At 39.3% G+C, this 16,644-nt stretch overlaps 1 protein-coding gene across 10 annotated transcripts in view; it reads left to right on the top strand.

The window, feature by feature from the left end:
* The window catches only part of SRGAP2 (SLIT-ROBO Rho GTPase activating protein 2), a 234,517-nt gene that overhangs the window by 117,593 nt on the left and 100,280 nt on the right, over window positions 1–16,644 (top strand). For all 10 annotated transcript variants that reach the window (XM_029230886.1, XM_029230888.1, XM_029230887.1 and 7 more), the window contains one exon: window positions 2,917–3,079. In XM_029230886.1, coding sequence (XP_029086719.1) covers window positions 2,917–3,079 — 163 coding nt within the window. The remainder of the gene's footprint in view (window positions 1–2,916; window positions 3,080–16,644) is intronic.

A 16,644-nucleotide genomic window follows, 5' to 3' on the forward strand; every position in this document is an offset into this window, starting at 1 on the left:
CAAGGAGGCACACAGGTTGAATTAAAAACTAAACCTGTGCAGAGCAACATACATTTTAATCGATAGCACGTTTTCCAGCAGTCTGGATACATGCATTGATTCTTTATTCCAAAGCTTGCATATAACAAAGCTCACCTCAGCAGCCCATGAGACATTGTGGTGGTATCTACTGCAGGGAAACTGGGCCTGGGTCCTTTACATATTTCAGTGGGGGTTGTTCATTTGAATGGGTATATTACAGTTGTTTGAAACTGAAATAGGTTTCTCTGTAACTCCAGCATTACTCAGAACACATTTTAAAGCTTCTGCTCACTGAAACTAATAATGGCTGTCCCACCACATGCTGTAAGAATGGAAATAAATACATGTAAAAGTTTTTGTAGCACCTTAGAAATTTTTAATAAATATATATTTATGAATGTTAAGTGATAAGGCATTTTAAAAGAGTCCCACTTCTGCCCATCCTTCTTATTAATTCATCTTTTTTTACTCAAGGGTCCCCTTGAGATTTATGCTCTGCATCATCTTGCATGGTATTGAATCGGTTTTGCCTCTCCTGCCTCACTTGTGATCTGTGATGTACATTGGTGAGCTAGGAGGCCCCTTGTTCATACCTTTAACCTTTTGTTATATTATAGGTCTTTCTTTGTCTCCCACACTGTACTGTGACATCAGCACTTTTATAACCACTAAAGCTCCTACTACTGTACTTTGTTCATTTAAGATACAAGTGTTTATACATTTATAAAATTGAATTGTAGTATGTTTTTATGTGTGTAAAGCACTCTAGGAGAAGAACAAAGAGGCACCACCAACCCACATTCATCTGCAAGAAACAGATTGAAACCATTTGTAAAGTTAAGGTCATGGGAGATCTGCCCTTTTAAAAAGCAAGTGTAATTGCCTGGTATATCCCATGCTTACTGAGGACATGGATATCTTGACACCCCCCAAAAATTAGATTACTTAGGATTTTGTAACTGAGACTGATTTGGAATCAATTTGAAAGTTTTCTTGCAGTGGAAATATCAAATATTGCTGAATGCTTGTGCTCAGATCTCACCATTTTGAGTTTAGGATTGTTTCCCATTTACCTTTTTTTTTTTTCCCAGATGCTAGAAATTTTGAAAGGAGTGGACTAATTACATGTATCTCTCTCTCTTAGCTAGTATATATTTTTAATTTCCATAGAAATCTTTTAATTTCCCTAGAAATTTTTAATTTCCATAGAAATTTCCATAGAAATTTTTAATTTCCATAGAAATCTTTTAATTTCCCTAGAAAGATACAATTGTTCCCACAGTGGTCAGCACATATATGTTAGGGATTTTGACCACAGAAGTGTGGTGCCTGGGGCAGCGGGTCGGAGAGGAGTGCAGTTATAGAACAGTTTCAATTTGGACTCTAATATTCATTGGTTTGAAGCAGCCTGTTGGTGCTGGTCAGACAGATATTTTGATTTAATGGTGTGTTCAGAAGCCAGAATAGGTGTGGCGGGATTATTTGTTAATAGTTACCTTACGACTGAACTGAAAGAGCCCTTCTAAGTTGAATTCCATGCTCTACAAGTCACAGGTGCCTGGCAGCAGGAAGGGAAGTGGTGCAGACTTGCTAACCAAGCCACTCTCAGCTCACTTTCTTTGCATTAAGAGTCTGTCTGTAGGGAGGGGAGAGGGGAAACGGGAACAAACTGGTTGTGATACTTTGCAGTGATTACAAGCATTCTCTTTTCAATTACAGGGCTTGTTCTTGAATGCCAGCATTGCCACTTTTTAGCTATGTGACCTTGAACAAGATATTTAACCTTTCTTAGTCCAACTTTCCTCAGCTGCTGAATGTGGTTGATAACCGCCACTTCATCAAGTTTTGTAGAGTTCAAGTTAAACAACATGAGTATAGGGCCCAGCCATGGGCCAAGTATACAGTAAGCGTTTGATAAATAACCCCTACCTTCTGTTTCTCTCCTTTAAGAAGTCCAACTTGCAGATGTAAAACTTTGTGTTGCTTAAATTAGTGCTGTGAGCTGATTATGTAATCAATAATTCTTTTGGATCACAGCGATTTCAGTAGAAATGAGCATCTAGGTTTGGTGCTTTACTGTTCCACTCAGGCTGTAGACATCTTTGGAACACATGTGTTCAGATACGGTTTATGCTCTTGGTTGTATGGGACATAGAAAATGGCTCAATCAATGAAATCCAACCTCTGTAGATGTGTTCTGTGAGGCTGAAGAGTTTTCGGTGACTTTTTTATGGCAAATGCCTCCACCAGTTGTCTTCATTGAATCCTATGAGAGATGAATGTGTGGGGATTTATTTAGTCTGTAGTGTAGATTTTTGTCTAGAGACTAACTTTTCCCTCTAATCCTAGACAAAAACCAAATGATTTAGTGGTTGAGGTCATGGAATTTGGAGTCAGACCTCCTAGAATCATTCTAGTCAGCACAGAACTGTGGTTCTAGTCCCTGACTCCCTTTTACTGTCTCTGTGACTCCTTAATAGCTGTGGGCAAGTGACAACCTCTCTGAGTGTTTTTTTTTTTTTTAATCAGTAAAATGGAGATAATGGTAGTTCTTTTCTGACAACAAAATGATGGAGCTTAGATGAGATAATGCCTATAAAGATTTTACCAAGTTTCTAGAACATAATAGATGCTCAACAGATAATCCTGCTTCTTCTAATCCTCTTTCCCTCTTCCTCTCTCCTCCTTCCCCTTTTCATTAATCTTATTTTCTCCCTTTTTCCTCCACTGAGTTTTTAGAAAAAGAGAAAACTAGAGGTGCAACTTCAGGAAAGACATCTTTATTTCTGGTTGGGCTCTGATTGCTGTGATTTTGTGACATGGACTGTAGTCATAGATGTTGGCCCTGCCTGCTTACCAACACTGATTTTTTTTTTTTCTTGCTGTTTCTCGCAGGAAGGATCAAAATGTTCTCTCTCCAGTCAACTGCTGGAATCTCCTCTTAAACCAGGTGAAGCGGGAGAGCAGGGACCACACCACCCTGAGTGACATCTACCTGAATAATATCATTCCTCGATTTGTCCAAGTCAGCGAGGACTCAGGAAGACTCTTTAAAAAGGTAAATAGCTATTTCTAGTCAAAGACACAGTCTTGTAAATAAGAGAAAGAATATCTTATTGGCCCACTTAAAAGGCTTTCCATGGGTCTTGCCCTGCCACGTACTTATGGAGAAAAAATTTGAATTGGCTTTTTTTCTTCCTTTCTGAGTTGAATTTATAGTAGCCCTGAGAAAGTAACCATTTGCAAGGTACAACCCCAGGACTGGCAGCATAATTCATAATTTGCATATATTAATAATGACTGTGTTTGGTTGATTTCCTAAGTGGTTTGTGAAGCTGTTGGGATGCAGAAACCTTCTGTGTCATTTCATGATTTCTTCTTCTAGTTCATTTAGAAAATCCATGTATGTTTATGTTTTTGGTTTAGTTCTCTTTCCAAGTTCTCATCTTGGACAAGGTGAACTCATGAATTTGGTTATTCTTATCATGACGTATCTTTGTCTTTGGGTCCCTGAATGCTTTCTTCCTCTTTTTTTTTTTTTTGGTACCCCAGGTGGAATTCAAACCCATCCCTGAATGCTTTCTGAAGCTCAGTTTTTTGTCACAATTCCTTGGGTGTATGTCGAAAAATTTGAGTAAGGAAAAGCTCAAAATTTATTGTGATAATCTTAAGAAATTTATACCAAATTCACCTTACCTGTCAGTAGTGGAACTAGCCTTTTGGAAACCCAAGAAGCTCTTTTCTAAGCTATCTCAACCTGAGCTCTTAATGGAGTCATTTATTTATGACTTTTGGTTACAAATGGTGGCAAAAGCCCCAACCATTGTACATGATATACCATGTCCAACATTCAAGCTCTGACATCCCCAGAATACTTTTTAGAAGGTGAATAATCTTCCCACAAGTGGTATGTAGAAAGAGGATATATAGAGGGCTATCATTGATTTCATATATAGGGAATTCACTGGTTCGCAGTTGACAAAATCCAGTGTTAAAATTTGATGCTGGGAGAGAATGGACTTCAGTAAACAGGACTGTGGTCGATAGTAGCCTTAGTTCTTGGTCAGTTTTCTAATTCTTTTTTTTTTTTTGCGGTACACGGGCCTCTCACCATTGTGGTCTCTCCCGTTGCGTAGCACAGGCTCCGGAGCACAGGCTCAGCGGCCATGGCTCACGGGCCCAGCCGCTCCGCGGCATGTGAGATCTTCCCGGACCGGAAGATGCAGGGGACCGGGACGAACCCGCGTCCCCTGCATCGGCAGGCGGACTCCCAACCACTGTGCCACCAGGGAAGCCCTCTAATTTTTAACATTGGGAAGTATACAGTTCTCAGTAGGTCTGGAATTAGAACCCAATTTCTTCTGTTTATACCAGCATGAAAAAAGAACTGCTTTAGAATCGTCCATCTACATAGTTGCATCTGTGAAGGGGCTTTCCCTGTGTCTTACAGACAGGATATTAAGGGTACAATCATCTCAGAATGAAAAGAAGGAAGAGAAAGATAACTCCTTGCAGAGCTCACTAGCTATTTTTAGTGGCCCGGCTGTGCTCTCGTTGGGGCCATACTTGGTTTAGGGGCGAGGGTACTTTTCACCGTGTCCTCATGCTTCCCAGCATCTGCTCTAGCTTGCTTTTCATTAACTTGAATCATTCTGCAACACTTGGTGATGTTGTATGTGACTAAAATTAATGACTATAGTTAATAATACTGTATTGAATACTGGAACTATGCTAAGAGAGTAGATTTCAGGGGCTCTTTTCACACACACAAAAAAAGGTAACATGTGAGGAGATGATATATTAATTATCTTGACTGTAGTAATCATTTCACTGTGTATGTGTGTATCAACTCATCTTGTTGTACACCTGAAATATATACAATCTTTATTTTTAAAAAACATATTTTTAAACCTATTTAGGTGGAACCTTGACAGTGATCAGATACCACTTCTCTACGATCTTGACAGCCACTTAGACTATCTTGAGAAGAAAAGGGGTTGATGGATAGTTCCCTCCTCCATTTTCTCTGTTCATCTGAGAAAAACTTTTATGAGACATTTTCAGCTATCTAGACTTCACCCAATCTCTCAGCTCCCTTTTCTCCCAGCTTCAGAAAGTTAGAGAAGAACCAAGCAGAGAGAGTTTTATAACCCCTCCAGATCTCAGAGATGTTTATGCCAAAGGCAGCCAGCTATCAAAGACATGTTCCTGGTTCCTCAAATGCCATTCACATTTCACAAAAAGCCTAAGTGCATGGCATGTATATAAGACATGTTGTATATCCCTACCCACTCATGAATGATATTCCTAGCTGTGGTCTAAGCATTGACCTCCTTAAGCCATGCATTTCTATGCTGAGGGTGTAAGGAAGAATTTCTAATTAATCACAGGACTGTTTATATATTACATTTCATTGAAGAAAAGTGCATGTATCATAGGCTTACAGCTAAACGCATTTTTACAAACCGAGCACACCTGATAACCATCTCCCAGATCAAGAAACAGAATATTTCAGTACCCCCAGAAGTCCCCTCATGCTCCCTTCTAGTCACTGGGGTGTTGGGAGGGGTGGGCCCAACACCCAAGGACAACATCAGTCCAGGCTGTCCACAGCAGAGATTAGTTTTCCTTGGTTTCATACTTTATATAAATAGAATCATGCAGTGTGTACTCTTTTGTGTCTGGTTTCTCTCACTCATTATTGTATTTGTGAGATTTGTTCATATGGTTGTATGTTGTTACGGATCATAGGATTTTCTCTTGATCATTATAACTTTTCATCAGTTAAATTATAGCTGATTAGAGATATCCGTAGGATTGTCGAATAGCCAATGTTTACTATCCCACAGGGTTAATAACCTCTTTTTTCTCTCCCCTGGCGTCCAATGTACGCAGAGAACTCTAAGGTAGAAGCTGGCTTGGCTGATTGTAAGAATAGGTTAATTCTTTTTGGCTGGGCGAGAGGCTCTCTGCTTTCTAGTAATGGACAAAGAAGCATTTTCTCTCCATACCTTAAATTTTCAGTCTCTTTTGTTTAGAGTATGTTGCACATGAAGAATTAGAATCCCACTGGTTGAGCTATAATAATCGGGTAAGAGAACTGAGGAATGTCCCTGGTCACCCTGGAAGTTATGTGAAGCTTTCTGGGGCTTACTTTATGCTATTAGAGCAGAGCCCTTCTCTAAGGGACCCTTTCCCTTCTGCTCAGCTTTGCCAGTAACTCTGAAACTCTGGACAATTACCTCTCTTTTTTATGCCTCAGTCCCCTCAAGTTTAAGGAAAAGTATTTGGGCTATACGACCTCCATGCTACCTTAGAAACCGAATACACTGTAATTGTGTGATGACAAAGGCGTCCTACACTGAGGGCTTCCTTCCAGTTGTTGGATGACCTTTGTTAAATTGTGATAGGTGAGCTACAGTCCCCAAGATAAGAGTGAACAAAAGTGGGTCTGCGTATGGAGAGGGGGCTAGCTTAAGCAATGGAAGACCACATTTCTTAAAGAATGAAGCATTGTTTCAGATTCTGTTATCTATGATGGCCAGCAACCAAGAGACACCACACTTAAATCCAAATATATAAAATAAATATACCTCTTATCTTACCTGTAAATTTGGTTCCAGTAGCAAAAGGAAAACCCACATTTCTCTGGAGACACAGACTTCAGAAAAGATACCTTTGTTTCTGGTTCAGCTATGGACACCTGTGAAAATTTACCTGCGTTTTAGTGAATTTGAACCTGCTTGTCACTGGCAAAAATCACGGGTTTTCTTCCTTAAAAAAAATTTTTTTTTAATCTATAAAACTTAATGATCCTTTGGCAAAGGCTATAATCATCAAAACCAAAATTTTTGGAACCCTTATGTGCCAGGTAATATCTTAGGCACTTTGCATGCATTATCTTATTCAATCCTTACAATAAGGTGGTTATTACTATTATCCTTATTTTATGGAAGAAACTGAGGCTTAGAGAGATTAAGCAAAAAAAGAAGTGAGACTAGTATATTTGAATACAGTCATCTGGCTCTAGAACCCAAGGTTTTCCACCTACGTGTTCTATTAGGCCTCTCTAGGTGTTGTATGCGGAGTAGAGAGTACTCTGGATTTTCTTGCTCTTTTTCATTGAATTCAGATATTTCACTTAGTTACAGAATTAACCTAATCTTTTCTTTAGCACACAACCCTTCAAAGGGTCTGGAGGTGTTAAACATCAACATTGGGTTGTTTCTCCTACCTGGTGTCTGGGCAAGCAGCTGGAAGTTGAGAATGAAATAGGGCAGCATGTTTTTCTCCCCAGGGGCAGAATCTCTAGTAAGAGGGAAACAAAGACTCATTAAATATGAGAACTGACCAAAAATCTGGCTCACAGCTAACTCAGCTAATTTGGGGATGTCAGGGTGGCTGCACAATTGGCCCTTCTATGCTACTGAACCCCCTTAAGGGATGCTCCCTGCTGGCCCTCTGGTTTGTGGTTATGTCTGCTGGGACATATTTTACATGTTGCATGAAGCCCTGGTAGAGACTCCTTTAGCTAAATATAACATCTAGAGAAAGTAACCTCCTGTCCACAGCTTAGAAACAGGCCCACTTTGTCTGGGACTCCAGGGAAAATTGTGCCTGTTTGGTGCTCCTGACATCTCCTTTCATGCAATGAAAGCTCAGTCTGTCTAACCCCTGTCAGAACCAAGGTCTGGGGAAATATTATTGCTGCCACCTTCATTTGTTTAATGTGGTGACTTCAAAAATGGGGGCCAAATACTGCCAACTCTGACTCCCAGCTCCATCTCGTCTCTGTGAAAGGCATGTTCTAAAGGATCCCACCAAGAATAGAAATCATTTTTCTCACTTTCTCAGTTTAAATTGAAATAAACTTGGGTGTGCTTTTTCCCACTGGGGAGAAGACAGTCCTGTCCTCTCCTCCTTTCACTTAGCTGGGATACCCTAAAAGTACCTCCAACCTGGCTTTTCAAGTCACTGTTTCTAGCCCTTAACAGCTGCTCGCACTTAGGCTTGGAAACCAGTCAATTCAGACAGTCCTAAGACTCTGAATTGCATTCTTCTTTTTATGGTATTCCAGGTAACTGTACTCCTATTTTACCTTTATTACCCTAAGGTTCCAGGGCAGAAAGTCAGGTTAAATTGAGAAAGCTAGGTCAGATTCCCAACAGACCTGTAGTTCTCAACTTCTTCTTTGCAAGAGAGTCACTTGGGAAGTTCTTAAAAAAAAATCTTTGTGACCTTGAAGAGACAAAGATTTCCTAGGATATAAAAAGCATGAACTATAAAAGAAAAATAAAAGGTAAAATGGACTTCATCAATTCTTGGACTTTTGCTCTTGGAAAGACATTGTTAAGATAATGAAAGATAAGCCACAGACTGGGAGAATATATTTGCAATACATAGAACTCAATAATAAGATGACAGAATACACACATTTTTTTAAATAGGCAAAAGGTTTTAATAGACACATCACTAAAGAAGATATATATAAATGGCCAATAAGCTCATGAAAAGATGCTCAATATCATTAATCATCAGGGAAATGCAAATTAAAACTATACGGAGATATGCAACATACTCACTAGAATGGTTACAATTAAAAAGACTGACAATACCAACTGTTCGGATGGATGGAATTCTCATATGTCGCTGGTGAAAATGTAAAATGGGACACAACCTCTCTGGAAAATAGTTTGGCAGGTTCTTATGAAGTTAAATATGTACTTACCATATAACCGATCAGTTCCACGTCTAGGTATTTATCCAAGAGACATAAAAGTATATATCTACACAAAGACTTGTACCTGAATATTCATAATAGCTTTTGTTGTAGGCTGAATAATGGTCCCACCCCAAAGATGTCCCTGTCCTAATCCCTAGAACCTGTGAATGTTTACTTTATCCATAAGTCTTTACACATATGATGAATTTGAGGATCTTAGGATGGGGACTTTATGCTTCGTTACCTAAGTGGGCCCTAAATGCAGTTACTAGTGTCCTTGTAAAAGGGAGGTGGAGGGAGATTACAGACAAAAGAGAAGGCCAGCCATGTGAGAGAAGCGGAAGGAAGCAAAGTCACAGAGAGAAGATGCTGGGCCACTGGCTTTGAAGATGGAGCCAAGGAATGCAGCTCTAGATGCTAGGAAAGGCAAGGAAACAGATTCTCCCTGAGAGGCTTCTAATGGAACTCAGCCCTGCTGATATCTTGGTTTTGGCCCAGTGAACTTGGTTTTGGACTTCTGACCTCCAGAACTATAAGAGAATAAATGTGTGTTGTTTCAAGCCACCAAATTTGCAAAAATGTGTTATGGCTACCATAGGAAATGAATGGTAGTTAGTTTGGGCTATTTATTTATAATAATCCATCAACAGATAGGTAAGCATATTGTGGAAAACCATATTGTGTTACATCCATATATGACTCCTACTCAGCAATAGAAAGAAATGAAATGCTGACGGATACAATAATGGAGATGAACTCACAAAACATTATACTGATAAAAAGAAGCCAGACACAATGAGTACATTCTGTATGATTCCATTTATATGAAATTTTATAAAAGATAACCCTAATCTATAGTGATAGAAAGTAAATTAGTGATTGCCTTGGGGCCAGAGTGGGGATGGAGGTTGACTGCCAAGGGACACAAGGGAACTGGGGGTTATGGAAATGTCATACAGTGTTCATTATGATGGTGGTTACATAAGTGTGTGCATTTGTCAAAATGTATCATAGTGCATACTCAAAATGTATACATTTTATTGTATGTAAATTATGCCTCAATAAAGTTGATTTAAAAGATAATTTAAAAATACCATGCCAAGGCCCCATCTCAGGGCAATTGAATCACGTTCTCTGGGATAGGGCCCAGCTGATCCTTTCATATAGTCAGGGTTGAGAATCACTGCTGTATATACTCTGGTTTCCATCTTGGGGAAACCCGAGAGCACAGCGGTACATCTGAAGCCATAAGATCCCATCTGTCTGTCTGTGAGCCATGTTTTCCCCTGCTACAGACAGTGTTGAAGCATCTAGGTCAGTTTGTCAAGGCAACCCATTATAGTTTCCCTGATTTATTCTTGGAGGGTGAAAGAGGGTGAATCTGGCATCAGGTAAATAGTTCACACTTCAAGAATTAAGAAATGCAAGAAGGGTGCTGAGGAAGAAACATAAGAGGTTCAATTAATAGTTTTCTGCAGGGCCCTGAGGTGTTAATGTCCTTTTCCCAGGAGATCAGTCACAAGAGAATTGACATGACCAGTCAGATTTCCTTTGGCACCAAGGAAATGGCTCTGGCAGTAAAAGAGGATAAAGGCGATTTGAAACTAAAAGCAGTACTTTTGGCCTACCTACCCATTTATCCCCTTTGGATAGGATTTCCTATGGAGTCTTTGAGTCCAGCTGTTTGGCATATGTGAGGGGAGAGGATGATGATTCTGCAAGGAGGCGTGTTCTATGGTGGTGCTGTCATAACTGAGAAGAGGAGAAGAAATGACTCACGATGCTGGTAGAGTTGAATGTCCCTGGTAGGTACCGTAGATTGAATCAATGGAGAGAGAATGGATTTCCAGAGTCTGTGCTCTGCCCTCTTGAGAAAGGGTTTAACTTGGCGGTATCTCTGGGAGAAAGTAGATGATTGATTTATCCCTTCATCTCTTCTCCAGTCTACCCTACGCCCCCTCCCCCATGGATCTCAGTATCTGATATTGATTGAATTTCCTCCATGTTATAACATGGCCACTAACAGTGTTGTGTGGTGCTTTATAGACAGCTGCTCCAGTTGCCTAATTTATCTTGTTGGTAGCAAAACTCTGTTCCAGTTAATTGAGTTTTATTCTCTCATATCTGTTGGAGAGATCCCCTTTGGAAAAAAGAATAGGATGTGAAGCTGAGCTTATTTGTGTAGGGGATGGAAGGCTGCCAGCTACTTCAAAGGCATCTCTGCTGATAAGGGTCATCAGGTTTGCCGCCAAATCCAACACTGAGGGGAGCTTTGCAGCTAGTGCTGTTTGTGGCGTTTTAGCTTTGGTTTCTGTGACACTAGGTCAGCAGCATCTGTATCCTGCCCCTTGGGGCTTCTCTCTGGGTGGTCCAGGCTTTTTTTGGACTTAGGAAGATTCAGCTAAGAGGGAATGTGTGTATCAAAGATGCCTGCTGTCTTTGGCTTAGGTTAGTTTATACGTTTGTCTCTTTGGTGTTTCAGTCCTCAGGTATCTATCTGCCTTTTCTGAAAGAGCACAAGGTGCTATATTCAGAACATTCAAAGGTGTAATGGTACTTTGATCTTTATAAATCAAGGGATGATTAAGAGTATCAGAAGAACAATTTTAAAATATGGAGTATGGAAAAGAGAGGTGCAGTGGACAGAAAACAAGTGTCCACATGCAACCTTGTACCTATTTGAGTACTACCCTAAACTAGAAAATCATGTAGTCAATAAGTATTTTAGTGAAAACTATATATACAAAATAAAACATCATTTTCAATTAAACTATATATACAGCATTATGCTAGGTGCTAAAAAGCACTTAAAATCAAATTGAGGAGTAAGGTTTGCCCCCATTGAGCTTAGGGCTTTTCAGTCCACTTTTTAGTCCATTTAAATCTTCCAAAACTTTTGGTGGGAGGATGATAATAATAATACTAATAAGTAACAAGCTTTCCTCAAATGCTTACTATAAATATTATATACTGTAACAGAAAATAACTGTATTTTCTCTAGTCTTTTCATGTATTTTGCAAGTTTTTTTTTTCCCTTAACTTTTTACATAAGTGTAAGGTAGTTAGAGAGAGTGCACATATTATAAAGTTCAATGTATTTTTACAAATGGAAACAAGTATGTAATTATCACCCAGATAAAGAAAAGAATGTTACCAGTATCCCACAAGTCCCCTCTTTTGCCCCCTTCCATTCGTTATCCCCTAAAAGCCACTATCCTGACTTCTAACAGTGTAAGTATTTGCTGATTTTGAAAAAAAAAATTATATAAATGGAATTACATAATATTCTTTCAACAATTTAAATATGGCATTTTTTTCTTCCCTGGTTTTCACTGTTTCTTATGAGAAGTCAGCTATGATTCTTATTGTTATTCCCCTGGATGTAATGTTTTGGGGACTTGGGGGGCTGCTTTTAATATTTTTTCTTTATCTTTGGTTTTCAGCAGTTTGACTATAATGAGTCTAAGTGTGCTGTTCATTTTTTTTAAATTTGGCTTTTGGATAAGTACAATATCTAAATAGTGAGGATCCATGGATAGTGGTTTTTCCTCATTTGGGAAAAATTATGGCAAATATTTTTTCTGTCCTATTCTGTCTTCTTGCTTTGACTCCAATTGCACATTTGTTAGACTGCTTGATACAGTCCCATAGGTCACTGAGGCAAGCTCTTTTTTTCCCCTGTGTGCTTCAGTTTAGATGATTTCTAAAGTTTACCAATCCTCATTCGTTGTATCCAATCTGCTATATTAATAGCATCCAATTAATTTTTTATTTCAGATTTTATATTTTTTAGCTTTATGATTTCCATCTGGTTTTTTTTGTACAGTTTCCATATAACTCCTGAAATTTCCCTTCTCTTCAGCCATTATTTTTATTTATTTATTTATCTTGCGGTACGCGGGCCTCTCATTGTTGTGGCCTCTCCCGTTGCGGAGCACAGGCTCCAGACGCACAGGCCCAGCAGCCATGGCTCACGGGCCCAGCCGCTCTGCGGCATGTGGGATCTTTCCGGACCAGGGCACAAACCCACGTCCCCTGCATTGGCAGGCAGATTCCCAACCACTGCGCCACCAGGGAAGCCCCCAGCCATTATTTTTAAAACATATTTGGCAACTATTTAAAAATTCTTGTCTGCTGATTTCAACATCTACATCGTCCGTGGTTCTGTTTCTATTTATTGATTTTTCTCTTGACCACGGGTCACATTTCTTTATTTTTTCACATCTACTAACTTTTTATGACATATTAGACATTGCAGGTGTCATTATTGAGACTCTAGATGTGTTTATCATCCTTTGAAGAGTGTTAAGTTTTGTTCTAATAGGCAGTTAAAATACTGGTTGATCACCTTGAGCTTGTGGAAAATTGGTTTTATGCTTTGTTAAAATGGGTCTATTTTGGTTTTGTCCTTAGTCCTGGAACATATTCTATACACATAAGGTGTGACCGTTCTGGGGTTTCCATGGAAAGCCCAGGATGCTTATCAAGCCCTCTAACTTGGCAGGCTTTGAACTCCAAATTCCATCTCCCCTATAGTGGGCAGCAGCTAGGATGACCAGCAGTCCCAGTTTGCCTGGGGATGAGGAGGATGTTCCTGGGACATGAGACTTTCAGTTTTATTCATTCTACTGTTGATGACACTTGGATAAGTTTCCAGTTTGAGGCTGCTATAAACGTTATATTAGAAGGTTATTCTTCCCACTGCATAGCTGAAAAAAATTAAAGCTTACATTAGTAAAATACTCTTTTGTAAGACCAAGAAGAGGTGACATTGGAATTTGAACTCCCAGGCTCTTTCTACAGCATCACCCTCCCACCCGTGTTTCAGGGTTCATAGATGGTATCCTTAAAACATAGTTACTGCCAAATCAGATTGTTGAACAAGGTCACAGTCTGAGCTTTAAGGATAATGAATTCAAAACCTGCTTTTCTCTCTCCCTGCTTCCCTCTTCCTCTCCCCTTGTCTCCCTCTCCCTTTTCTCTACCTCTCCTTCTCCCCTTCTCTTTTTTCCTCTCTCCTCCCCCTGGCTCTCTATTCTTTTGAATAACCTTGTAAAATTTTATAGCACAATTTATAGCAAATTTTATAATTTTGTAGAAATTAGAAAATATAAGAAGCAAAAATATGATAATAAAAAACCAGATTATATTACATATGCTATTTTATAATCTGTTATTTTAGTCAAGATTTCTACTTTTCCATTTCAGTAAACTTTCGTCTCATCTGATACCCAGGCCATGTAAACATTTCCCTAATTGTCCTAAAAATGTCCTTGACAACTGGTTTTTCCAATCTAGTATCTAATATACACTGGTTTTATGTCCCTTAAGTCTCCTTTAATCTAGCACTGTTCCTTTTCCATTACACTGATTTGTTGCATAGATGAGGCCAGTAGTCCTACAGATTTTCCCTCCTTCTAGATTTGTCTAATAGATTCCTTGTTTTGTTGTTTAACTTCTTCCTGTATCCTGACTTTTCTGTAAATTAGAAGGTGGTTCTAAAGGCCAAATGTATTCACGTTATATATTTTCGACTAGAAGACAGAATAGGAGACACTGGATACTTCATGTTGCATCACATCAGGAAATAAACCCACCAATAATGATGCCAATATTGACCCTCCAGATTAGGGTGGTGACAGTCTGAACCCTTTATTTTACAGTTACATTTTTTTCTCACATGATAAGAAAGCCTATTGTATTGTATTATGTATGGTGCTATCATACAAATTTTGGGTGCCAATTCAGTTGTCCATTTGATATTTTTAACATCAATTGATAATTCTAGACAAGTTACTTTTTACCATCTCTGTACTTCTTATACTTGACTATAAGATACCTCTCTGAGAAAAGAAGATTATTAATACAACTCATCAGGCACCGTGAAAAGAGACAGTAGTTTGTAAAAACATATTACTCCCAGGAGAAACTACAATAATGGTGTGAAAGCTGACTAGGTATCAATTGTTTATTATAAGATTCACAGCAGGGCTTCCCTGGTGGTGCAGTGGTTGAGAGTCTGCCTGCCGATGCAGGGGACATGGGTTCGTGCCCCGGTCCAGGAAGATCCCACATGCCGCGGAGCGGCTGGGCCCATGAGCCATGGCCTCTGGGCCTGCGCATCCAGAGCATGTGCTCCGCAACGGGAGAGGCCGCAGCAGTGAGAGGCCTGCATACCGCAAAAAAACAAAAAGATTCATAGCAATAATAAAAATAATAATTGTAACTAATACTAAATGAGTGCTAACCATGCTAGGGACTATGCTACGTACTTTACATGTATTAACTTATTTAATCATCACAACAACGCTTTAAGATGGGTACTGGCTTTATCATCTCCATTTATAGATAAGAACATGGACAGAGGGGTTCAGCAGTTGACTGAAGGTTGTACATCTGGTTGGTAGCAGAATTGGGACTTGTAGCTAGATGGCCCCCTTCCCCTGCATCATCTCTTCACATCACTGTGCTCTGCTCCTTCACATGTAGAAAGGTGGTAGTCATCATATTGGGAAGCTAAAGGGCCAGTGCTTATGCAAGGAATCAATGACTTGTGCATTCTGCAGTAAATACATTTAGGTGCTCTCCAGGCCATGACTTCCCTTGTGCTGTTCTGATTCAGCTTCTTGCCCACCTTGTCTAGAGAGAGTAGACAGCTTTGATTTCTGCCTCCCTTCTTGCAGGACTGGCTTCTTTGGATTCTCCTATTTGTCTTTATCAGGAGTTTCCCTTTGAATTTCTCCCTGCTTGCCTGAGCATGATTTTTAATTAAAAGGTGAAAAAAAATTAAATTCTCCTTCTTTTGAGATAACCTCTTCAGTTTTTCCATTCTCTTCTTCTTTCCTTAAGGTACCGGACTTTGTCTGATCTTATGGTTTTTCTACCTGATCCTGCCCAGCTGTTAGCCTTTTTGTTTTTTTGTCTTTCCTTCTTTGACTCTGTGCCCCACAAATCATTTGGGTCTCTGTCCAGCTTTTCCTAGTATTTACCCAACATGAAATTTTCAGTTATCAACTAATTTTTATTGTCTGCACTAATTCTTGTCTTTGAGAGTCCGTAGGAACTTTCTCATGTCTCAAGAGCTCTCGGAATCAGCCTCTTGTTGAGCTGAGTAGTTGTTCTTAAGGCCCAGGGACAAGACTGAGAAGCAACATTTTCTGTCATTATTTTCTATTTCCTTTGATTTGGAAGTAAACAAAAAGCCCTTTAGCTTAGTTTCTTTTTTCCAGTCGTAAAAGTAATACATATTCTTCCAAGACATTGTGGGGAAAACAAAATAATCCAAACAAACAAAAAAAAGAAAATAATGATTACTTAGAATTAGTATTAACATTTTGGTGTATTTCCTTCCAATCTTTTTTTCTATGCACACTTTTCTTTAGAAAATTAAGATTATATTATATATTAAGTTTTGTGCAATTTATTTCATTTACCATTTTAAGTGAACATTTTCCCCATGTCATTGCATCCTCTTTAAAAACATTGTTTTTAACGATTAGACAGCATTCTATATGCTAGTTATCCCACAGTTCATTCCTACATTCTTTACGGTTCTTTGGCTGTGCTGTCTTGACTGTCTGCTGGAACATGTTCTGGTACGACCAGAAACAATCCAGAATCTCATTGGTATCTTCTTGGAAGTCACTTGTTTGTAGGAACGTTGGGTGACCTGTGCTTTCATTTGGAAGTACCCTACTTCTACTCGATATAAGGCAAGGAGAGAGGGTTTCCCCTCTTCTTCCTCTTCTATCTTCCTCATTGTCTCCAAGTTCAGCTGGGAGTCTAGACCTCAGACCTATGGCTGACCTGGGCCCTGGCTGGCTCAGTGGAGTTCTTTCACTACAGTAGGTTTCAGTTTTCTCATCTTTACACTGGAGAATATTACTCATACTCTCACTTTT

This window comes from Monodon monoceros, unplaced genomic scaffold, assembly GCF_005190385.1.
Source record: "Monodon monoceros isolate NGI ecotype Baffin Bay Population unplaced genomic scaffold, NGI_Narwhal_1 Super_Scaffold_18, whole genome shotgun sequence".
Taxonomy (NCBI): domain Eukaryota; kingdom Metazoa; phylum Chordata; class Mammalia; order Artiodactyla; family Monodontidae; genus Monodon; species Monodon monoceros.